General features: G+C 46.0%; 1 protein-coding gene across 1 annotated transcript in view; it reads left to right on the top strand.

Moving 5' to 3' along the window:
- The window catches only part of LOC135699970 (uncharacterized), a 58,855-nt gene that overhangs the window by 32,392 nt on the left and 1,671 nt on the right, over positions 1–24,792 (top strand). The window contains exons 3-11 of the mRNA XM_065220294.1: positions 79–294; positions 351–458; positions 522–626; positions 688–1,341; positions 13,449–13,670; positions 13,726–13,926; positions 13,982–14,275; positions 14,337–16,526; positions 24,568–24,792. Coding sequence (XP_065076366.1) covers positions 79–294; positions 351–458; positions 522–626; positions 688–1,341; positions 13,449–13,670; positions 13,726–13,926; positions 13,982–14,275; positions 14,337–16,526; positions 24,568–24,792 — 4,215 coding nt within the window. The remainder of the gene's footprint in view (positions 1–78; positions 295–350; positions 459–521; positions 627–687; positions 1,342–13,448; positions 13,671–13,725; positions 13,927–13,981; positions 14,276–14,336; positions 16,527–24,567) is intronic.

The following is a 24,792-nucleotide window of genomic DNA, read 5'->3' as shown; positions in this document are numbered from 1 at the left end:
AAACCTAAAAAGTGATTTACCACTCAGAATGAACCTGCATATATTGTGATCAATAGTTATACCAACGCTTCTTTGCAGACGGCCGTCGTGGCTGCACTTCGGATGACATCTATACGAACAGTGATGATTTTGAGACTTGCACATCGTACAACTGTAACCGAAAGGCCCACTGCGTCGTATGCAATTCCGACAACGGACCAGATGACGCAAACTGCTTAAACGATCCGCAGTCATTCACTCAACCTTGTCAACTCCATGGATTGGTTACAGATGAGAACTGCTATCGCTACGAAGGTGAATATTAATTTGATAAAAAAAAAACAATGCTGATCATAGGTTTCACTTTTCAGTAAGTAAGGAAAAATTTCAGCTAGGATGTACTACTGATCCAGATATGCCAGAAAAATGCGGTAATAATGTTTGTAAAAAGTGTGATGCTGACAATTGCAATCAAAGAGGTTCGTTAAGACTAGGTTCATCCACGTTAATGAAAATTCATCGAATATTGTGATTTTTTTAAGAATTTCAAACCTGCTACGTATGTTACGATTGTCGAACATTAGAACAGTCTCAAGATACTTTAAAGTGTACCGACTACAATTCCACATGCTTTATTGCATATGACCGTAAGCATTGATTGATTAGTTAGTTAGCTGCAACATATTCATCTCTTATTATTAATTTCAGATGCTTCCAAAGCAACAAGCCGTGAATGTACGGAGGGTTCAGACCCGAATTTATACGTGGAACTCGTCTACGAATGCTCAGAGCCCTATTGTAATGGTGATGAATTCCCAACGCACCGTCAGTGCTACCAGGACATCATTCAAGACATTGACTACTGCGATTCACTGGATGCAACAAGATGTTTCACACAGTATGCCTCGGATGGGTCGACGTTGAATCGCGGTTGCGACACGGATCAAGGATTCGACGATTGCATTGAGTTTGAAAATTGTTTGATTTGTGATTCGGACGGATGTAATAATGATGAGCCGGCAGCGAAATGTGTGAGTTGCACGAATGCGGAAGAATGCAGGAATGTGCCGCCAAAAAAAGAATGCGATCAAGCAACATTCTACCGCGGGTGTTACATGTATCATGGGCCTAAAGGGACGCTTGTCAAAGGTTGCCTAAATGAACTGGTGGATGAGCAAACCGAGGAGTATCAAGCTTGTAAACAGAATGAAGAGTCTTGTCAGAAGTGTACCGGTTTGCACTGCAACGAGATGCATTGTTTGTCGTGCAACTCTCGAGACGGAGTGGAATGCGTTGCAGGAGAAGACAACATCCAGTACGAACTTTGTCCGATGGGAGACAAATGTAGGATGTTTGTGGACGGTAGGTAGGAGTGGGAGATGTGCACGGTAACCGCAAAATACCCAATATTAAAGTTATTGACTACAAAGTAAGCATTTTCGAGGGAGACTGGGACTACCCATTACCGATATATGAGTATTTGTTATTCATAAATGAATGCTTACTACTTATTGTTGTAGTTGTAATTACACATAAATGGTAAGTAAGCAAAAATGCTTACTTTGTAGTCATTATTGGGTATTTTCCGGTTACCATGTATCGAATTTTTCAAATGTTTATTGTCTCGAAAAAAGACCTTCTGCAAAATTTGAACTCGATCGGTCATGACTTGGGGTGGCGTAAAATCGTCAAAATCTAAACTATTTGTTCAAAGGCCAGTTTTCCAAGGTAATCCACCTTTATTCAGCTGTTCACCCAGCTGTCAACTTAATTAATTATACATTTTTTTTTTGGCTGAATGATCTATATTTCTTGTATTTGTTTGCTTTACATGATTGAATTTTCAAGTGACACAGATGCGTCTTATCAACTTTAGTTATTTAAAAAAAATTAATTATTATTTACTGGTTCCTAGTCCTATCAGACCTGATAAAGTATGACCACCTTAGTGGTATTTATTTGTTTTGAATTGGAAAAAGGAGACTACTTAAAGCTACTATTTACAGCTACAACTAATCTACAACTACTATATGCACCTAACCTACTATATACAAAATGCTTATCAAAGCATGTTCTGATGTATTGCATTTCTGCACAAATTTGTTCCTAGTTTCGTTAATTTGAAAATCTACTTTCGGAATGTTAGCCTCTTGTCGGAAATGCGGGTATCGAAAGGACGATCCAGGATCAACCTTAATACCCTGTTCTGCGCTACCTGTATTTTGTACCTGTGAGTTTGTGCACATGATTACCACACCGGAGCTTCGTAGAAGATCGCAGGCGCAATGATTTGTTTGTAGACAGCCAGTTTGTTCACCCTAGAGAGACGAGATCTGCGGCAAATAAGCGGATACAAGCACCTAACTAGATTGGAACACTTAACTACTGCCCTATCTATGTACGAGCAGAAAAGGAGCTTCTCGTCAAATAACATACCAAGATATGTTACTTCGGTCGACCACTCAACCCTTGTGCCATCCATTATTGCAGTACAAGAGGGAGCCGGTTTTAGTTTGGGAGATTGTCGATGGAGGAACATTATTGATTGGGTTTTGGAGGCATTGATTTTGATTTTCCACATGTTGGCATAATCAGCAAAGGCGTCAAGGCATCGTTGAAGTTTGTTTGTTATTTCACGAGGCTTCCTTCCCTTGACGGTTATAGCGGTATCATCTGCGAACAGGAAGAACACGCAACCGTTGCCCAAGGGAGGAATGTCGGAAGTGTAGATGCTGTATAGCAAAGGGCCCAACAGGCTACCTTGCGGAACACCTGCTGGGATGGAAAAGGTGTTTGAATTGCAACCATTCAACGATACCTTAAACGACCTTTGCTGGAGGTAGTTACGGTTGATTTTTACAAGATGTGGTGGAAAGTTGAAGTTACAACAGAACCTGCCGAATCGCGAAAATTTGGTCCGTGGTAGCGCGGGCACCCATGAATCCCGCCTGGTATTGCCCCACGAACTCTCTTGCATATGGTGACAGACGGCGGCATAGAATTTGGGAGAGTACCTTGTAGGCGGCGCTCAGCAGTGTGATCGCACGGTAGTTGCAGCAATCCAACTTGTCGCCCTTTTTGTAGATTGGGCATACGACACCTTCCATCCACTCCTCTGGTAATATCTCCTCCTCCCAAATCTTGGCAATTACCCAGTGCAGCGCTCTAGCCAGTGCTTCACCACCGTATTTCAATAGCTCACTTGGTAGTTGATCTACACCAGTTGCTTTGTTGTTCTTCAGCCGACCGATCTCCTCCTCAACTTCTTGAAGATCAGAGGCCGGTAGCCTGTCGTCTTCTGCGCGTGCTCCAAGGTCTGTTGCCGTGCCACCTTCGTTTTCTGCTGCTTCACCGTTGAGGTGCTCGTCATAGTACTGCTTCCACCTCTCAATCAACTCACACTCGTTCGTGAGAAGGTTACCGTCCAAGTCCTTGCACATATCGGCTTGCGGCACGTAGCCTTTGCGCGAACTATTTAGCTTCTCGTAGAACTGCCGTGTGTCGTTTACGCGGTACAGATTTACCATCGCCTCGCGATCTCGGTCTTCCTGCTGACGCTTCTTCCTTCGGAAAACCGAGTTTTGTCTGTTCCGCGCTTGTCTGTATCGCTCCACATTCAATCTCGTGTGGTGTTGCAGCATTCTCGCCCGTGCTGCATTCTTCTCCTCTACTAACAGTTTGCATTCGCCGTCAAACCAGTCATTTCTTCGGTGAGGGATTGCAGTACCTAGTGCCGCTGCAGCAGTACTACCTATGGCTGAACGGATGTCCCTCCAGCCATCTTCAAGAGAAGCTGCGCCAAGCTGCTCTTCCGTGGGTAGTGCAACTTCCAGCTGCTGCGCGTAGTCCTGGGCAACTCCGGTGTCCCGTAGTTGCTCAATGTTGGGTCGTGGAGTTCGACTTCGACGTGTGTTATGCACCGTCGAGAGTTTTGAGCGCATGCATACTGCAACTAGGTAGTGGTCCGAATCTATGTTCGCACTGCGGTACGTGCGGACGTTGATAATGTCGGAGAAGAATTTCCCGTCGATTAGAACGTGATCGATTTGGTTTTCTGTGTGTTGGTCAGGTGATCTCCAGGTGGCTTTGTGGATATCCTTGCGGGGGAAAAAGGTACTTCGAACTACCATACCCCGGGAGGCTGCAAAGTTCACGCATCGTTGGCCGTTGTCGTTCGATACGGCATGCAGGCTGTTTGGCCCGTTTGCCGGTCTATACATTGCCTCCCGTCCTACCTGAGCGTTCATGTCGCCGATGACGATTTTGACGTCCCGTTGCGAACAGCCGTCGTACACCTGCTCCAGCTGCGCATAGAACGCTTCTTTCTCGTCGTCGGGTCTCCCTTCGTGTGGGCAGTGCACGTTGATGATGCTGTAGTTGAAGAAACGGCCCTTAATCCTCAACTTGCACATCCTCGCGTTGATCGGCTGCCAACCAATCACGCGTTGGCGCATCTTACCCAGCACTACAAAGCCGGTTCCCAGCTCGTTGGTGGTGCCACAGCTCTGGTAGAAAGTAACCGCTCGATGCCCGCTTTTCCATACCTTTTGTCCCGTCCAGCAAAGTTCCTGCAGTGCTACGACTTTGAAGTTGCGTGGTTGAAGTTCGTCATAGATTAACCTATCGCAACCCGGGAAGCCGAGCGATTTGCAGTTCCATGTTCCGAGTTTCCAATCGTAGTCCTTATTTCGTCGCGTAGGTCTGTGCCCATTGTTCCGATCCGTATTTCTTTCTTCGGTATTTGCAACTTTGTTTTTTTTTCCAGGGCGGCTTGTTGGGCCTGCCCCAACCCCCTGTCTCGCCGGGGGACCATCGTGCACAGCTCTGTTTAGAGTCCCACGCTGGCACTAGGACGGTGATCAGCCGCTCCTAACATGGAGAACAGACGCCGTTTTGAGCTGCACCTCCATGGTGAGCAGACGCTCAGGTTTGGTGAAGCATTTCCTCTATCACCGTACTATGGTTACCGCGCCAGTGTTCGCGTCGCACCTCTTCACTTTGCTATTGCCGGACTGGCAACATTGCCCAGGCTACGCCAACCAGCTATGTCCATGTTTCAGCTGGTAGTCTTTTGTTATCATATGACTCGAGGAGGCGTGAAGTAGGAACTTGTGAGCACCAGGGCTAGGTATTCCGCTCCTTCCAGGTTGTCAACTCACCATTTTGTAGCCCAATATCCAATTTTACCCTCTTTAAATCTGGGATATGCACATAGGCAGTGCTCCCAAACACCCGCAAATGGCTTAGAGTGGGTTTGTTACCAAACCACTTTTCAAAAGGCGTTTTGTCAATCGAACGAGAGGGAAGCCTATTCTGAAGGTAAGCAGCAGTTACTACTGCCTCACCCCAAAATCGTTTAGCAAGTCCTGCATCAGCGAGCATGCACGTCGCCATCTCCTGGAGCGAACGGTTCTTCCGTTCGGCGACGCCATTCTATTGTGGGGAGTATGCCGCTGTTAATTGAGATTTGATACCTTCTTGATCGTAGAATGTCTTGAGCTCCGAGTTGACATACTCCCCTCCCCCATCAGAACGGATAACGCAAGGTGTCTTACCAAATTTTGTCTTCGCTTGGGCTACAAACCACTTGATGTATCCAGCAGCGTCAGACTTGTGTCGAAGCAAGCATACGACCGTGTATCGACTGTAGTCGTCGATCAAAGTCATTAAATATCGGACACCGCCGGGCGTCACTGTGGACATGGGTTCACAAACGTCCGTATGGATCAGCTCAAGAATGCTGGTGGCTCTGTTCTGCGAGGCTTGGGGAAATTGAATATGAGAGGATTTACCTGCGAGACAGTGTTCACATACTTGTCTCAAACCGCAGTCCTGCAACTGCAATCCAATGCCGAGTTCCTCCTTTTTAATCTCAACGGCCGCCGGATCACGGTGACCAAACCGCCGATGCCATGTATGTTGGCAGTTCGGCAGGTGTCGAATCTCCTTACTAAGCTTCACGTATTCCACCGTCTTCGAAACGAAAAGGATACCCGTACAACTCACCTAGAGCCACTTTTTCACCACTCGCACTCACTATGTCACAGCAGGGTCCAGAAAAAGTTCACTTGGAAACCCTTTTGAGTCAGCTTCCGTACCGACAATAAAGCACTGTCCAGCTTTGGAATGTACATTACGTCCTTGAAGAGGATCTTCTTCACTTGTCCATCACCACTCACACAGTTAACAAATCCTTCACCGATTCCATCGGATTTTGTCGTGGAACTGTCGGCCAGAACCACATCCACTCTCACGTCTGTATCCAGTTTCACAAAGAACGAACGGTCATTCGACATGTGGCTTGAGCAGCCGCTGTCGATATACCAGCAACTCCGATGCCGGACGCTTGCTGCCGTGAAACACAACTGAGTATCACTCTCTGCGACCTGCTTTGCATCACTTTTCTTCTTTTGCTGCTTGCCACTTTTCAGAACTTCTTCGCTCTTCTTCGACTGCTGCTGTTGCAACAATCGGCAATCCTTCCGGAAATGTCCAGGTTTCTGGCAGTGGTAACACACTTTCTTCTTTTGTCCCTTGAATTGCGTTTTCATCACTTTTTCTCCCGAATCTGCACTTCTTTCCGATCTTCGTTGGTACTCATCCAACAACTTTTGCTTAACAAACGGCATTGTTAAGTCAGCCTCCGGTCGGCTTTCGAGAGCCGTCACCAGGCTACTGTACGAGTCCGGGAGACTTCTGAGCATCATCGCGATTTTCAACGGATCTTCCAGAGCTTGTCCGGCACACGCGAGTCGGTCGAACAGTTCTTCCAATTCACTTAGATGCTTTTCAACATCGCCACTTTCGCACAAGTTCAGGCTACAGATTTTCTTCAGAAATGAAACTCGCGACGTCATCGTAGCCTTTTCGTGGTAGGTTTTTAATTTCCCCCACACGTCTTTCGCCGATTCGGCATCCTTAACCAAACTTATCTGGCTGTCCTCTAGATAGAGCACAATCGTCGCGTGGCACTTTTGGTCTGATCTTTTCCATGCTGGGGTCACTGGCTCTGGCTTTGGGTCGTCCACTACAGACCAGAGATCTTCCCGTTTCAGGAGCATCTCCATTCGTTGTTTCCATGTTTGGTAATTTTGATTACACAGACGTGTGAACAGAAACTTGTTCTCAGACATTTTTGCTCCTATTCACTCGCGCACGACAACTTCCACCCGCACTGAAAGTATTTTCCACCGACTAAGCAAACAAAAGCTCTCGCAACGAAAACGAACCAGTCAGTCACACGCGCCGAGATGAAACGAACACAGCCAAACAACCCACACGACAGTGTCGCTGCTACCAACACTCGCGCCGAATAACAATTCGCACTAGCACACACAAGATGCCTTGTCCATGAGCAGCCAACAGCCAAGAAGCAAAATGGACGCCACCAATCCGAACTGGAACGCAATTTCCAACAATAAAAGTTCACTTCCTTTCAACCATCCTCTGGGCCCATAACCTGTTGGGACAGAACCCGGTTCGAGCGGACAGGTTATGCAGGGAATTCCGACGGGCGAACTGTGGACGACCGGCTAGGGAAACTTCGGAATACGCGCACTGATTAAAAAGGTGAACAACACGCGGCTTGACTAATAGCGTCTTTATTAGTGTAAGGTTACATGTGGAATGAAAAATTTGTACTCTTCTACCTACTCTTCTTTCTGCTCGCTTTGTCGCCGTCACTGTCAAATATCTTACGGGGAGAAGGATAGCAACGGTTGACGAGGTAATAATGGTAATATCGCCAAGGTACATTACAGTCAACAGTAATCTGCCCCATTCACAAGAAAGGCGACCATTTGGAATGTGAGAACTTCAGAGCGACCAGACCACCATTTTGAATGCCGCCTACAAAGTGCTATCCCAGATCATCTTCCGTCGTCTGTCACCTAAAATGACCGAGTTCGTGGGAAGTTATCAAGCCGGCTTCATTAACGGCCGATCGACAACGGACCAGATCTTCACCGTACGGCAAATCCTCCAGAAATGCCGTGAATAGTAGGTCCCAACGCATCATTTGTTCATCGACTTTAAGGCGGCATGCGGAAGTATTGACCGCACAGAGCTATGGAAAATCATGGACGAGAACGGCTTTCCTGGGAAGCTGATCAGACTGATCAAAGCAATGATGGACGGTGTGCAAAACTGCGTAAGGGTTTCGGGTGAACTGTCCAGTTCATTCGAATCTCGCCGGGGACTGCGACAAGGCGACGGACTCTCATGCCTACTCTTCAACATCGCTCTAGAAGGTGTAATGCGACGAGCCGGGCTCAACAGCCGGGGTACGATTTTCACGAAATCCGGTCAATTTGTGTGCTTTACGGACGACATGGACATTATCGCAAGAACATTTGAAACAGAACTATACACCCGCCTGAAACAGGAAGCAGCAAAGGTCGGACTGGTGGTGAGTGCGTCAAAAACAAAGTACATGCTAGTAGGCGGAACCGAACGTGACAGGATTCGTCTTAGGAAGTAATGTCACGATAGACGGGGATACTTTCGGGGTAGTGGAGGAATACGTTTACCTTGAATCCTTACTGACGGCTGACAATAATATGTGAGTCGTGAAATACGAAGGCGTATCATCAGTGGAAGTCGTGCCTACTACGGGCTCCAGAAGAAACTACGGTCAAAAAAGATTCACCCCCGCACCAAATGTACCATGTACAGAACGCTAATAAGACCGGTGGTCCTCTATGGACACGAGACATGGACTATGCTCGAGGAGGACCTGCAAGCACTCGGAGTTTTCGAGCGACGTGTGCTAAGGACGATCTTCGGCGGTGTGCAGGAGAACGGTGAGTGGCGGCGAAGAATGAACCACGAGCTCGCTGCACTCTACGGCGAACCCAGCATTCAGAAGGTGGCCAAAGCCGGAAGGATGCGGTGGGCAGGGCATGTTGCAAGAATGCCGGACAACAACCCTGCAAAGTTGGTGTTCGCTACTGATCCGGTTGGCACAAGAAGGCGTGGAGGGCACAGAGCACGATGGGCGGACCAGGTAGAGCGTGATCTAGCGAGCATTGGGCATGACCGAGGATGGAGAGCGGCAGCCGCAAACCGAATATTATCAACAATCAATACGAAACTGACGACTTTAAATTAGCTCACTACTTGACTAGCCTATTGGTCCCAAGCAAACGATTAATGTACCCCATTCTAGTCGATGATTGGGATGATGTAAATGTATCATATTCTTTTCATCACCGCTGGCCATTGGCCAGCGGGGCAAACGACTGGGTAATGCGTACCACCAGTACCGCGAGTACTTGAAGGATAAAATAGACCCCATTAGTGGTCCATTAGCCTCTTACCCAGTAACTCCTATCCCTACCTCCTCGTGGTGTCTCCTGGGATATGAGCAACCTTAGCGAAGATCGGGTAACCAACCCCGGTGGGAGCTTTGGTCATATGCTGACAGGGAAGGGGGCCCCTAGCGGGTTCGGCCTACACGGCCTGAGCGTCTGTTCACCATGGAGGTGCGGCTCAAACAGCGTCTGCCTGGCATCCAGCGGCTGAAACAAGAAATGCTTATCCCCGAAAGCTATACCCAAGATGGCAGCCCCATCACGGCGGATAGGAGACCTTAGGCTAACTACCTACTGTCCCCGAAACTTTACAACTGTTACAGAAACCAATAGAGAAAGATCACGGACTGATATTACGGCAACGACTTTTAGCGCAAAACAACGGACAAGAATTGGAACATGGAATGTACTAACGCTAGCCCAACAGGGGAAGCTGGCACAACTCGCCAGCGAGGCTCGACGCATGAAGCTCGAAATCCTGGGACTAAGCGAAGTCCGTTGGCCAAACTTTGGAGAACACAAGCTGCCGTCGGGACAGGTACTACTCTATTCTGGTATTCGAGGTGAAAACGCTCCCCGCCACCGTGGAGTTGGTTTCCTGCTTAGCGCCCAAGCAAATGCGGCGCTCATCAAGTGGGAACCTATCAATGAGAGGATAATCGTTGCCAGATTCAGAACGCGGGTTCGTAACCTAACCATAATCCAATGTTATGCGCCAACCGATGCTGCCGAGTTACAGGACAAAGAGAACTTTTACAGTCAACTGAATGCAGTCGTGGATAAAATTCCGAGAGGTGACATCAAGATCTACATCGGCGACTTCAATGCGAAGATCGGCTCCGACAACACGGATTATGAGCGTGTCATGGGGCGCCATGGTCTTGGCGAAATGAGCGAAAACGGTGAGCTGTTGGCAGAGTTTTGTGGCAATAACGACATGGTGATCGGGGGTTCGCTCTTCCCCCATCGACCAGTGCACAAAGTCACGTGGGTTTCCCGTGATGGACATACCGAAAATCAAATCGACCACATCTGCATCAGCCGAAAATGGAGAAGGAGCCTTCTTGACGTTCGGAACAAACGCAGTGCCGACATCGCGTCTGACCACCATCTCCTCGTTGGAGAGATCCGCCTTCGTATCGCGCGGGTCCAGCGGCGGGAGGAGCGGCTCGGACGGCGATTCAACACACGCCGATTGGAAGATCCAGCAGTAAAAAGGTCATTCGTCGAGGAACTGGAGACCAGAGCTGCGGATATTCCTGATGGTGGCAGCGTAGAAGAGCAATGGACGGCGATCAAGGATGCCTTTACTGAAACGAGTGAAAACAACCTGGGCGAGCTGCGCGCTCAGAGAAAGGAGTGGATCACGGATGACACCTGGAGGAAGATAGAGGAGCGGAGAAATGCAAAAGCCGCGATAGAGCGGGCGAGAACCAGAGGAGCGAAGAACCAGGCCCGCCAACTGTATTCGGCTCTCGAGAAGGAAGTGAAGCGCTCGTGTAGGCGGGATAAGCGAGCGTGGGTGGACTCCCTAGCCGATGAAGGTGAGAAAGCCGCAGCAACAGGCGATATCCGTCTCCTCTACGATATCTCACGACGCCTGAGTGGAGCAAGGATGAATCCTAGGATGCCAGTGAAGGACGCGACTGGTCAGTTGCTCACCGACCCCACTGATCAGCTGAAACGCTGGTTTGAACACTTCGAACAGCTTCTACAAGTTTCGTCGGTCAACCAGCCATCAACATCTCGGCATGAACCGCCAAGAGTGCGACGCATCACTCGCGTCAATTCTGAGGCGCCATCCCTACCGGAGATCGAAGCTGCTATCCGAACCATGAAATCCAACAAGGCTCCCGGGGTCGATCGCATATCAGCAGAGATGCTCAAAGCTGACCCCAGGCTATCTGCACAAATGTTGCATCAACTATTCTGCAATATCTGGGACACCGCGACTTTTCCGGCTGACTGGATGCAGGGCGTCTTAGTGAAGGTCCCAAAGAAGGGGGACCCAACTGTATGCGATAACTGGCGTGGCATTATGTTACTGTGTTGTGTTCTCAAAGTTCTATGCAAAGTTATCCTCAACCGGATACAGGAGAAGATCGACGCGACTCTCCGACGGCAGCAGGCGGGATTCCGTGCTGGAAGATCCTGTGTGGACCATATTGTCTCGCTCCGCATAATCTTGGAGCAGGTCAACGAATTCCAAGAGTCCCTTTACTTGGTTTTCATTGACTACGAAAAAGCTTTCGACCGACTCAACCACGAAAACCTGTGGGGCGCCCTAAGGCGCAAGGGAGTTCCGGATAAAATCGTCAACCTCATCGAAGCTCAGTATGAGGCTTTCACGTGCAGGGTGCTGCACAACGGAGCCCTATCTGACCCTATTCGGGTAGTCGCTGGAGTGAGGCAAGGATGTATTCTATCACCGCTACTGTTCCTCATCGTAATCGACGAGATAATGGTTGGTGCGATCGACCGTGTGCCGAACCGTGGGTTGCTCTGGCAGCCTATTACAATGGAGCATCTAAACGACCTAGATTTGGCGGATGACGTTGCTTTAGTATCACAACGGCGTTCTGACATGCAGAGTAAGCTCGACGATCTCGCCGAACGCTCCTCAGCGGCAGGTCTCAACATCAACGTCAGCAAGACTAAATCGTTGGATATCAACACGGGAAATCCATCCAATTTTACGGTAGCTGGTCAGGAAGTGGAGAAGGTTGAAAGTTTCAAATATCTTAGCAGCCAGATAGCGTCGGACGGCGGAACCAAGAGTGACATAGGTGCACGGATCAAGAAGGCAAGGGCTGCTTTTGCGAGTTTACGAAACATCTGGAAGTCAAATCAGATTAGTCTCCGCACGAAGATCCGAATTTTCAACTCTAACGTGAAATCTGTACTGCTGTACGCTAGCGAAACATGGTGCGTATCAGCGGAGATCACACAGAAGCTGCAGGTGTTCATCAACCGATGCCTGCGGTATATAATTCGTGCTTGGTGGCCTCACAACTGGATTTCGAATGCCGAGCTCCATCGACGGTGTCACCAGAAGCCGATATCGACAGAAATTCGGGAACGTAAGTGGAGGTGGGTTGGCCACACTCTACGGAAGAGCGGAAATGAAATCTGCAAACAAGCGCTGGATTGGAATCCAGCCGGACATCGCAGCAGAGGCAGACCCAGGGGCTCATGGCGGCGAAGCCTAAACAAGGAGATTAAGCAAGTCGACCGGAATTTGACCTGGGCCCAGGTCAAGGCGAAAGCAAACAATCGCCCAGGATGGAGATCTTTCACGTTGGCCCTTTGCGCCAGGGATGGCGCTCAGGACACTTAAGTAAGTAAATTCTAGTCGAAATACTAGTACTACGCAATGTTTGTTTTGATTCGCTATGAGAGTTTGACAGATAAAATGAGGGGTTATAGAGATTGCTACAGTATGATCATAGAGGTAACTCTAAGACAAGTAGGTCCCGAAGAAACGAGCTCAACTTTTTGGCTCACCTCTGGTACTAACTTCGGTCCCAAGCTTGTCGAATCACCCCTCGAAACATAGGAAAAACCAATAACCCCTCATTTTAACTGTCAAACTTTCATAGCGAATCAAAACAAACATTGCGTAGTACTAGAATTTCGACTAGAATAGGGTACGTTAATCGTTTGCTTGGGACCAATAGGCTACTAAAGTGGTGAGCCAATTTAAAATCGTTAGTTTCGTATTGATTGTTGGTATTATGGCGTACTATTGATAATCAACAATCTTAAATGTGATGTTGTACAAATAAATGTATGTATATATGTACTGTCCAGTCCGCGTTTATCTGCGGCTCTGCATTCCATGCACCAGATTCAGGTAGGATGATGGCACACTACGAAACACTATCGCGATGGTGGTGGTAGTGGTGGGCTCCCGTTAATTGGGATGTAGCCCACCTAAATCGAAGTCAAATGTCATTTCTGGCAGTGCTGATTCCGTTTTCGAGGGGCTCATGGATGATAGTGACAAAAGTATCTCGGTAAATAGCGCGTGAGATCTTAAATTGAAAATGACATCTACCAGCCCTGGTTATAACATGTTATTATAATTATAGAAAATAAAAATGTCATCAAGATCAAGAGACATGTCATAGAAAAATAATGACTTTTGCGATTTGACAGGCGAAGGCCACACGGTACGCGGATGTTCCAGCAAGTTTCAGGATCGTATATGTGATGATGAATTTTGTCAAGAAAACGTGGAGCCTGCAAGCAACGATAAACTGTTTCCGAAAGCAGCGATGAAATGCTATCAATGTACCGAGGACTGCGATGTTGTTGGTCCAGAGCAACTTGATTATTGCAGTCGGAATGATGTCTTGGGATGCTATTACAAGATTGACGGTAAGGTGATAGGTACAGTTAAATGTTCTGATATAAATAGGTTGAGTGTCAACAGGTAACGACACCACAAGTCGTGGATGTCTGTCTGAAGAAGAACTAGATTGCGGAAACGCTTGTTATAGATGCGAAGAAGAAGGATGTAACTTGATTGAACCGTGGGAGTGTTACAGCTGTAGCGCGGCCGGTGGTGAAGACTGCGTAGATGACGACACAAAGACTTGCAAAACGTTCTTGAATTGTGCGGTTTATATTGTTGGTAAGATGATCGTTCACAAGCCTCGACCGCTCAGTAAATCTTAACATAATTTCAGGTAACGACGTTAGGAGAGCTTGCATTAACGATTCAAACCTTTGTAATGAAAAACCTGAATTGTGCGAAAATAATTGCGCCGAAGACAAATGTAACAACAACGATATCTGTGCAACCTCGTGTTCCGATGAAATGTGCAATGAGATATGTAGCAGTAATAAGTCTAATAAGAAGTGTTTCCGCTACCAAAACCAGGGCGTGCTGCAGTTGGGATGTATTGATAAAATACCCGACATCTGTGATAACGATGAAGACCACTGTTTTCAATGTGAGGAGAATTTGTGCAATGCAGAAGGTGAAATTCATCAGACATGTCAAACAATCTTCCATTTAATCGACATAATTTGTCATTGTAGAACTTGCGGAGTGCTTCGAGTGTATGACGGATTGTTCCACGGTGAACGGTGTGGAAACCATATTTTGTGCGAATCCCGAAGATCAATGCTTTACAACCAAAAAGGATAACGGAGAAGTGATTCGTGGTTGTACCAGTGACCATAACGGGGCGGAACTCAAAGAGGACGAAATTTGTTCAGGAGCTGCGTGTAATTTGGATATTATAGGCAAATCATGTTACCAATGCGATAATTGCACCGAACTCCAGGACTTGTCACCAAAAAGCTGCTCCTCCATTCAATCTTTCAAAGGATGCTACACTGTCCAAAATCTCAAGACCCGAAACATTGATCGTGGTTGCGTATCGGACTCTGGGTTCAACTCTTGCAATGAAAACATAAATTGCTTTATTTGTGACGACGAAGACTGCAATACTCACGAAGTTCAACCCAATCCGTTGCTGTGTTCTTCATGTTTCGGAAATAAATGCTCCAACTACACGCCAGCAGAGCAGTGTAGAAACAATGAAGATTTACTCATTAATCTCTGCGTAACTTTTTCCGTAGCCAACGTTGTATTGTTCAAAGGCTGCCTAAGTGACGGAATTCCAGAAGACCTTGAAAGCGATTGCTACAACACTCAAACCTTTTGCGAGCTCTGTGATGAAGACTACTGCAATACTCCCGATCTGTCCTGTTTCAGTTGTTCAACTTATAACGAAGGTATTGAATGTATCACGAATCCAACCGACTTCACTTACTGTAAAGCCAACGAAGTTTGTGTTACCTACGTGGACGACGACGGGCATCTACACCGGGGATGTTCCACTGATCGGGAAGGTATATGCTCCGAAGATCCACTTTGTAAGCAATGCAAAGATCACGATTGCAACGTACAGCTCCTACCTGAAAATCGTATCTCTTGTTACCAGTGCGACGGAGACGGATGTCAAGCATCAGAGCTGCAGCCTTCCGACTCGAAACCATGTCTAGTCTACGACGAAGACCAATTCTGTTACACATACGCTGAAGACAAGTTCACGGTCACACGAGGTTGCTCTAATGATAAGTTAGCTTCCGTATGCGATAGCGAACCCTGTGTATCCTGCCACGATAAACACTGCAATAGCCAGGATACGGTGCAAGCAAACCAACTTTCCTGCATTAAATGCCCGAGCAACAGTGCATGTGAAGGGCAAGCATTTGGCACAATGTGTACAGTGGATCAACTTCTGGGACGATCAGATCAGTGCTATACGCTATATTTCCTAGACCTGATAATCGAAAAGGGTTGCTTCTCCGAGCTACCTATGGACAATGCATGGTACGAGGACTGCTTGGCAGGAAATGCTACATGCCGAATTTGTTCTGAAAACGATTGCAACCTTGGAGCGACATTATGCTATAAGTGCAACTCAGACGAGGACAACGATTGCTCCGAGCTGGTATCTACTTCCCAATATCAATTCGAATGCCAAACGGAATGCTTGACTCTAGTAGATGCCGATGGCTACACCAAACGAGGTTGCGTCGAAGATTTCCCCGGCGCATGCGAAAATACTTCACAGTGCGACACCTGTCAAGGTAAACTGTGCAACGACAAAATCCTCCCGGAAGATCATCAGCGGTGTCATGTTTGCCAGGGTTCCAAACCAGAGTGCCTCAATCCCATTCCGGGGCTTGTCAAGGCATGTGCGCTGTACAAGCCCAACGACGAATGCTACACGCGCTTTGAGAATTCCACATGGGTCGAGAGGGATTGCTTATCGAGCATTGAGGAAGAAACGTGTGAAGATGAGTGTGTAAAATGTTCAACTGTGGGATGCAATGACCACAAAGCGTACCAATCGAATTCGCTTTCGTGCGTTACCTGTGAAGGTGAAACATGCCGCGGGATGGTTGCTGGGCAGCAATGCTCCGAGCAGATACTTCTCGGCAGACAGGATTCTTGCTACGAGTACACGGATGGGGATATGGTTTTAAAGGGCTGTCTCAGCGATTTGGATGAAGACAGTGAGATTAAGAAGGACTGCGCGAACAGTCGTGAAGGATTGTGCAGGCTGTGCAGTCAAAATGATTGTAATGGAGATATTTTCAACTGTGTTTCGTGTGACTCTTCGACAAATCCGGAATGCGGTGAATGGATGAAGCCTGTTTCCCCGGACATGCTGGACATATGTGAAGGGCGCAGATGTGTAAGCTACGTTGATGGTAAGTTCGAGAAGTCAATTTCATCTGATGTATTTTGTGTCAGGAACATCCATGGTGTCTTAGGATACCTTAGGTATCTTTGTATCCGTTACGAGTCTATCCAGAAAGAACGAACGCTCCTTCGAGAAGGCATTCATGCTTCTACTTCCTTAGTGTAACGATCTTACACAAGCTTATAAGTGCTCTCAACTTAGTGTTCTCGCTTCCACAGTCACTAGCGTGCACAGGAATCTTGTTAAGGAGGGCATTTGCTGTCCACCCACCACTGTTTCCCTACTGCTCAATTTAGCTAATTTTATTTATTTTTTGCTTCGGCGGTGGTTCATCTTCTTCAATGCAAACTGCTTTCAGACAGCCAATGAAAATTGGCAATTTAATCGCATCATTATCAATATACCTGATGACAATCACCAACTGCTCGTGGTGGCCACAATTGCTCGTCTCATCTGCAATTATTGCCACTGGTTTTCCTCGCAAGTTTTTCGCAATGTTCCGCAACACTTCATTGTGCAACGACGTAATCATGTCATTTTGAATACGGTTACTTGTGTTCTAGCAATTTTTGGTACCTTTCGCCAAGTGTTTTTCCAGCACATGATTGTAGTTAGCAACCAACTGGGTGGTACACTTTCCGCTTTTTCCAAATGTCCAAGAAGTGGTCGGCCACCTTTACCATTATACAGCGATTTTGTAGCCGCTTTGCCTCACTAGCAGCAATCATAGCTGTTTTTTGATGGTCCAGTTCTTCGTCGATACCCTTCCTGGTTTTGAAATTTTCCACGCTTCCATACTACCAACATGGGTATCACTGCGATTGTGTTTGCCCGGCAACTCGGTCGCTTTCTCCCAATTTCTTAAACCTGTCGGAATCGTTGTAATAATGTTTTGCGTCATGCTCTTCTTTACAGCTTAAAAATATGAACCAAAGAAAATATATTCTTCAAGGTACTGGTATCATCTTTTATTCAGTTACCTTTCTGAAATTTTGTGCAGTACGTTTTTGTATATTTTGAAGGCATCGTTACAGTTATTTTTGACTATTTCAAGGTTTTGTAAGCCCTTATATGCTGTCGTAGTTAAACTTTACTATTATCGTTCCGAGTTCGTAGAACTTGGTTATTTTCAGCGAAAATTGTAGCTCTAATTTTTTTTTCAAATTTTGACCTACCGTATGCGTGATAATAATGTTTGCACCATGTCAAAATTTTAAAAAAATTCTCAAAAATTTCGTTTTTCGAGTTTTTTTTTATTTATTCAAAGAGGGGATGTGTCTCCGAGTATTAAACTATGTTAATCATCGATCGAGTTTCCACTTGCTGCAATAACGGCCTGCACACGCTTCCGGAATGCACGGCAGGTTCTAATAATGTGGTCTGGATCCATTTCTCTCCAGGTACGAGTCAATGTTTGTCGGAGGCTTGCTGTACTCGGGTGGCGTTTAGAACAGGCCTTTGCCTTCATGACGCGCCATATTGAGTAATCCAGCGGATTAAGATCGGGGCTGCATGGCGGCCACATATCCTTTGCCCAGAACGGAATATGTTCCTGCAACCACTTCTGAGTGCGGTTCGAGGTGTGACACGGAGCCCCATCTTGTTGAAATACAACATTTGGCTTCGGACCGTACTGTTCTTTGATCCACGGAAGAACATACTTACTTAAAATCCCGATGTAGACCTCCGTGTTGACCTTGTCGCCTTCTGGAATGAACACCGGGTCCATTTTTTTTGCCATGGGAAGCCACCAATCCAAACACCATAAAGCTAGCAGGATGCTTGGTCAGATACACGTTCTTGTGCTCGTCGGCCACGTCTTTTACCGGAAGAGAAATAATATACCGGTCGGTTCTAGAATTTGATACGGGATCGACGGTAAACATGCTCTCGTCGGTGAACAGGATTACCGGATTTTTTCGCTCAAGGAAGTTCAAGATTTTCTTGCATCGTTCGACTCGTAGCTCTCGGATGCGGTTGGTAATCATGTGAGTTTTTTTACGGGCCTTCGACTTCGCCCCGCAACTAGCCCCACAATCTTCCATTACAATCTTCCGTGCCGTAAATTCACTGATCCCGTGTTCCTTTGCCATTTTCCTTATTGAACGCACTGGATTCACCCGAATCTTCCTTTTGATAGCAGCGATAACCCTCGAAACCCGAGCTGACCTCGGACGACCTGTGCCCACTTTCGTGGATAGTTGTCCTTTCTTTTCTCGGTCTAAAACCCTTTTGACGGTCCACCGGGACAGTTCCACGGCGATGGAAATGTCTTTTTGCGACATTTGCGCGTGGGACAAATCACGAATACGCTGCCACTTCGTTATGGTGCAACTGTCAAACTAAGTAAATCATTTTCTTTTATACACAGCCTACTACGGTGAAACGGGAACCTTATTTGTACGATGGTGCAAATATTATCCCGCATACGGTACATTCCAAGGCTAATAGGATAATTTTAAAGGTTTAAAAAATATATAACGATTGGAACAAAAGCGCAAAAAACTATTTTTACAAGCGAGTACAGGATTGTCAACGGAATTACGACTTGTGCGAAGGATTGAGCATGTCAACCCTGTCCCAGAGTACCGCCAGTCGGGGTGAAAGGAAATTATGCCGAGCTTTCGACATGTTTTAACATGATATAAAGGACAATCCCGAATTTATTGCAACGCACATAAACAGCTGTAACTTTTTAACCACGGTAACAAATTACTTGAAATTTTCAGAGAAGATTCTTAGACAAATTCTTAGTAAGACAACAATAGACCAAAGTTCAATGGCAAACTAATACCCACTTTTCTATTAGGGAATCCAAAAGCTATCTCAGAATTCCTTGAGGGTCTTTTCGAAATTTTTAGAACTCTTTGAAATTCTTCTCAGAAGTCCTATGGAATTATTTTTAGAACTCTTCTTAACTTTTACTCAGAACACCTTGGAACTGAAATTCCCTTAAAGTTTCAGAAGAACTCCCTCAGTATTATCCAGAAATTATTCCCGATATGAGATAGAAATTATCGGTACTCCCTTGAAATTTTTTCCTCAAATCCCTTTGGAATTTCACTCAAAATTTAATTTTCTCGGTATTCTTTTAGGAATTATCTTGGAACTATTAGCAGGATTCACTAGAAATTATTTGCAGAATTACTCCCCAGAAATCCTTTGGAACAGAATTCAATATCCTTGAGATTCTTCTCGGATTTTTAGAACTCTTCTAAGAGCTCTTTTGAAATTCATTTCAGAAGTCCACTGGAAATATACTTAGAACTCTTCATGTTTTTTTTTCTCAAAACACTGGAACTGAAATTCCTTTAGAATTACAGAAATTTTTCCCGGAATGAGCTAGAAATTATCCTCGGAATTTGCTTGAAATTTTGATTAAAATCCCTTTGGAATTTCACTCAACATATGATTTTCTCGGTATTCTTTTCGAAATTATCTTGGAACTATCTGCAGGATTCACTAGAAATTATTCGCAGAATAATCATGGAATCATCTCCAGAAATATTTTCTTTTGGAACAGTCCTCAGAATTCAATACCCTTGAATTTCTTCTCGGAAGTCAAGTTTAAGTTTGTCCGTCCATTCACCAAAACGTTGTAGTTTTTCTACCAGAAATGTTCAATAAAGCTTGGCTCTACATTCACCAGAACTGTGCAATTTTTACATCAGGAATTTTCAATTCAGCTTGCCTCTCCATGTAGTAGATTGTTGCAAATCTTACACCAGAAATTTTCCAGAATGGTGTAAATTTTCCACCGTTAATGTTCAATAAAAATAGCTTCTCCAATCTTCTGATTCGTTCAGATTTCCTTTCTCCATTTTCTACCAGACATTTTTAATATAGCTGGCTTCACCTATCATCAGAATGTTGTAAGTTTTCCACCAAATAAAGCTTGCCCCTATTTTTGGATTTTTCATCATCAATTTTCAGTAAAGTAGCTTCCCTCCAATCATCAGAATGGTGCAAATTTTACACCAGAAATTATTATTAAAATTTGTTTCTCTATTCAGCAGAAGAATGCAAATTTAAGAACAAAATTTTTCCGAAAAGTTTGCCCATCCGTTCACCAGAACAGTGCAGATTTTCCACCAGCATAAAGCTTGTACCTTCATTTACCATATCAGTGCAAGTTTTCCACCATTACATTTATCAAAATTTTTCAATAAATCATGGTCTTCCATTCACCAGAACGGTGCACCTAAAATTGTCAGTTAGGTTTTGCCTCTTCATGAACCAGAATGGTGCAGGTTTTCCACCATAAATTTTCAATGAAGCTTGCATTCATCAGAACGATGCAAATAACGCACCAGAAAAATGAATAAACTTTGCTTCTACATTCACCACAGTGTTGCGAACTTTCCACCAGAAATTTTTAGTTAAATGTGTGTTGCAGGGCAATGGTTATAACGGAGCAAATAAAGGGATAAACTATCTCCACTGAGTGACGATTACTGAATAACGTATATTTCTATTTCTCTGTGATACATAGCAAAGTGTGTGAGTGTGCTTGTATGGGTGTTGTGTAAACGATACATCAATGTTTGGGGATTATGCACTGGGTGAAAACATACTTTTCGAAATGGCATCGGTGTTACACGGTTGTGTAAACCGACAATGTGCACCTCCAAATTTTTAGCGTGATTCAATTTTTCCACCAGAGTTATTCATTTTGATTAGTCCCTCCATGCACCATGCACCTTGATGATATTTTTACACCAGAAATATAAAGTGGGTTTTCGGATGACCACACAAGGAAAAACCAACGAGACCGACAGAAATAACTAGTTCAAAGAAAAACGTATTTATTCATGAAGAGAGTAACATGGAATGAAAAGCGGAAGTGTTGTTGTCTTTGTTATTTATCTAGACAGTGGTGTAACCTTTCGATGGGGGCAACATAACCCACTGGGTTAGTGGACTTGTTGATTGCAAGGGACTGGACACTCAACATCCCTGCTCAGCCACTGCAGTCTACCAGGCCAATCCCGGCACGATGACGTCGAAATGATGCAACCGATAACCCTTTTGTCATCATGTCCGCAGGTTGTTTGACGGACGGTAGGAACTTGAGAGTGATGCAACCATTCTTTATCAAGTCCCGCAGGAAGTGGAACTTTACGTCGATGTGTTTGACCCGTCCGAAGGCCTTCGATTCCTCTGCGATCGATCCTCATAGCAGACTGATTATCTTCGTAAACGCAGATCGGTTCCTTGCTCCTGTATCCCAAATCGTGCAGAAGACGGCTCATCCACATCTCGTGGCAGGCCACCATGCAGAGGGCTGTCAGCTCTGCCTCAGTCGATGAGAGAGCGACGGTTTGTTGCTTCTTGGTGAGCCAGCTGACTGTTTAAACACACCACCGCTCACGGAACGATGATCAGAGGAGTCGTTTGCCTAGTCGGCATCCGAAAAGACCTCCAGCAGCGGCGCTGCTTTATCCGCACGGTAGACCAGGCCGAAATCGAGCGACCCCTTGACGTATCGTAGTATCCTTTTCAGATGAGTCCAGTGCTCATCACTGGGGCAGCTCTGCAACTGGCTATAGAAGTTCACTGCCGCTGTCAGATCCGTTCCAGTGGTTAGGGCTGCGTATGACAAGCAACCAACTAGTTCCCTGAACGGCTCGCGGTTCGATTCTGCTCGTTCCCTTTCGGCAGCTTCAGGCGGTTCTCGATGGGCGTTGAGCACGGCTTGCAGTCCTCCATTTTAAAACGTTTCAGGACGTTCTCCAGATAGTGTCGCTGAGTTATCTTCATAACACCGCCAGCCCGATTGTAGTTAATTTGCAGTCCCAGAAAGCACTTGATTTCACGCTATGTCCTTCATCTCGAATTCCTTTGAGAGACAGTCCTTCACCATCTGGACTGCTTTCAGTGACGCTCCGGCAATCAGTATGTCGTCCACGTAAAGAACCATAATCATCCTAATCGCTCCGGATCCGCGGGTGTACAAGCACTGGTCGTTGGCGCTTTGCTTGAAGCCAAGATGGTTCATCACGAAGTTGTGAAATCGACTGTTCCAGGCACGAGATGCCTGTTTAAGGCCATAGAGGGATTTTGGCAAACGGCAGACTAGGTTCTTTCCTTTTGTGAACCCTTCCGGTTGCGTCATGAAAATCTCCTCAGTGAGCGACCCGTTCAAGAAGGCGGTACAAACATCCATTTGATGCACCACCATTTTGTCCCGACAAGCAATCGCCAAGACAGAACGCAAAGTGTCGAGTTTGGCGACCGGAGAATATGTTTCACTATAATCGAAACCGAACTTTTGGTCGAAACCTCTGGCCACTAGCCGTGCTCTATAGCGATCCGGTTCCCCGTTCAGACCAGGCTTTATCTTGAAAACCCAGCGTCTAGTGATCGGCTTTCTATCTCCTGGCAGCTTGATCAAAGTCCAAGTTTCGTTCTTCGTGTGGGCTTCTATTTCTTCGTTTACCGCAGCTTCCCACTTCAGCCAGTCCTGCCGTGCTTTCGCTTCGGCCAGCGTCCTTGGCAAATCCTCGACGTATTCTGTGGCGCTCAGCGCATACTCCATATCATAGTCAGTTTGCCACATCGGTGGTTTCCGCTCACGCACTGGTCGACCGGAGCTGATGGGTTCCACTGGATCGTGCTAGCCATCGTTTTTCGAACCGGATTCCGATTCTGCTCCAGTGTGGTCTTCTTTGAAGAAGCTCTCGTACTCGGACACCGATTCCACTCTGGAACCACCGTCCTGCTCGTCCGTATCCGGAACGTCCAATATTGCATCCGGTGCCTGTTCAACCAATTCGGATTGTTCATCATCGGTCGCAGCAATGGAGAGAACATCTCGCTCACCGCCACATCCCGGAGTAATCGACGTCACGAACGTGCATAGTCTGCCGCTTCGTTGGGTGCCACACTCTATAGCCGTTGTGAGCATAGCCTAGGAATAGCCCTTTCCAAGATTTAGCGTCCAACTTACCTCGTTGCTCTTTTGAAATGTGGACGAACACGAAGCAACCGAAGACTCGAAGTTTCTGGACGTCCGGCTTTGATCCTTCCCACAGCTGGTATGGAGTCATATCGGGATCGATTGCGCTCGAGAGGCTACGGTTCAGAAGATAGGCTGCAGTCTGTACGGCATAACCCCAGAAGCAGTTGTTCACGCCGGAGTCTTCCAGCATGGCCCGAGCGCGCTCGACGAGAGAGCGGTTCATGCGCTCGGAAACGCCGTTCTGTTCCGGGGTATGTGCTACCGTCCACTCGATCTGGACTCCACTTCGGTTACAAAACTGCATGAACAGGCGGTTTTTATATTCTCCCCCGTTATCAGACCGCAAACGCGAAATCTTACAACCGAACTTTGCCGATACCAGCGCGACATATTGCTGGAAGCACTCGTACACTTCGCCTTTTGTTTTCATTAAAAACACCATCACAAAGTGGCTCCAGTCATCCACAAAAGTCACAAAGTATCTCATGCCACCAACACCAACCGGCTTGATCGGTAGGCAAACGTCTGAATGTACGAGTTCGAGAATGCGCGACGATCGCGGTTAGTGGACTTGATGAGTGCAAGGGGCTGGACACTCAACAAAATATTTAGTGAAAAGCTTTTTCTTCGATTTACCACCACGAAGGTAAATTTTTTCAACCTTAAATTTACCATCTTCTTTTAACCCTAAATAAACCACCTTGAAAAAAAAAATACACCAGGTGCAATTTTTTGACCAAAAAATTTCATTGAAGTTTGTCCCTTCATGCACCTTTGTGGTGCAATTTTCACGCACCATCTCAAATGAATTGACGCAATGAAAGGTTTTCAGTGCCCTTATATTATGAAATGAAGTTATTTTACCTTCAAATCAAGTTATCAAGAAATCAAGTTATTTTATATTCTTATTTTGAAAATGTGAAAATAAAAATCTTATTTATAAAAGAGGGGGCAATTGCCACACCTTGCCACACCCTGTGCACACCAGTGTTCACAGTTATCAATTGAGAGCTTTCTGTGTCAATCAGTGCATTACTATATTATGCGATACACCGGAAGTCCATTTTAAATCGCATATAATTTACAGATGAAGGCTTCACGCACAAAGGATGCAGCACTGAAACAACTGCCTGTGAACAAGGCGATGCTACCTGCTACGAATGCCACGAATCCATGTGTAACAATGCAGCATTTCCTGAGGACCGTATCCTATGCTATCAGTGTGAAGAATGCAACTATCTAACACCAACCGATCGACCAGTTGCTTGTTCGAAATACAGTCCGGATGAATCCTGCTATACGTACGTTATTG

This window comes from Ochlerotatus camptorhynchus, unplaced genomic scaffold, assembly GCF_037179485.1.
Source record: "Ochlerotatus camptorhynchus isolate MF236.1 unplaced genomic scaffold, CSIRO-AGI_Acam_v1.1 ptg000124l, whole genome shotgun sequence".
Lineage (NCBI taxonomy): Eukaryota > Metazoa > Arthropoda > Insecta > Diptera > Culicidae > Ochlerotatus > Ochlerotatus camptorhynchus.
The sequence above is the reverse complement of the archived record's forward strand: the minus strand, read 5'-3'. Positions and strand labels throughout refer to the sequence as shown.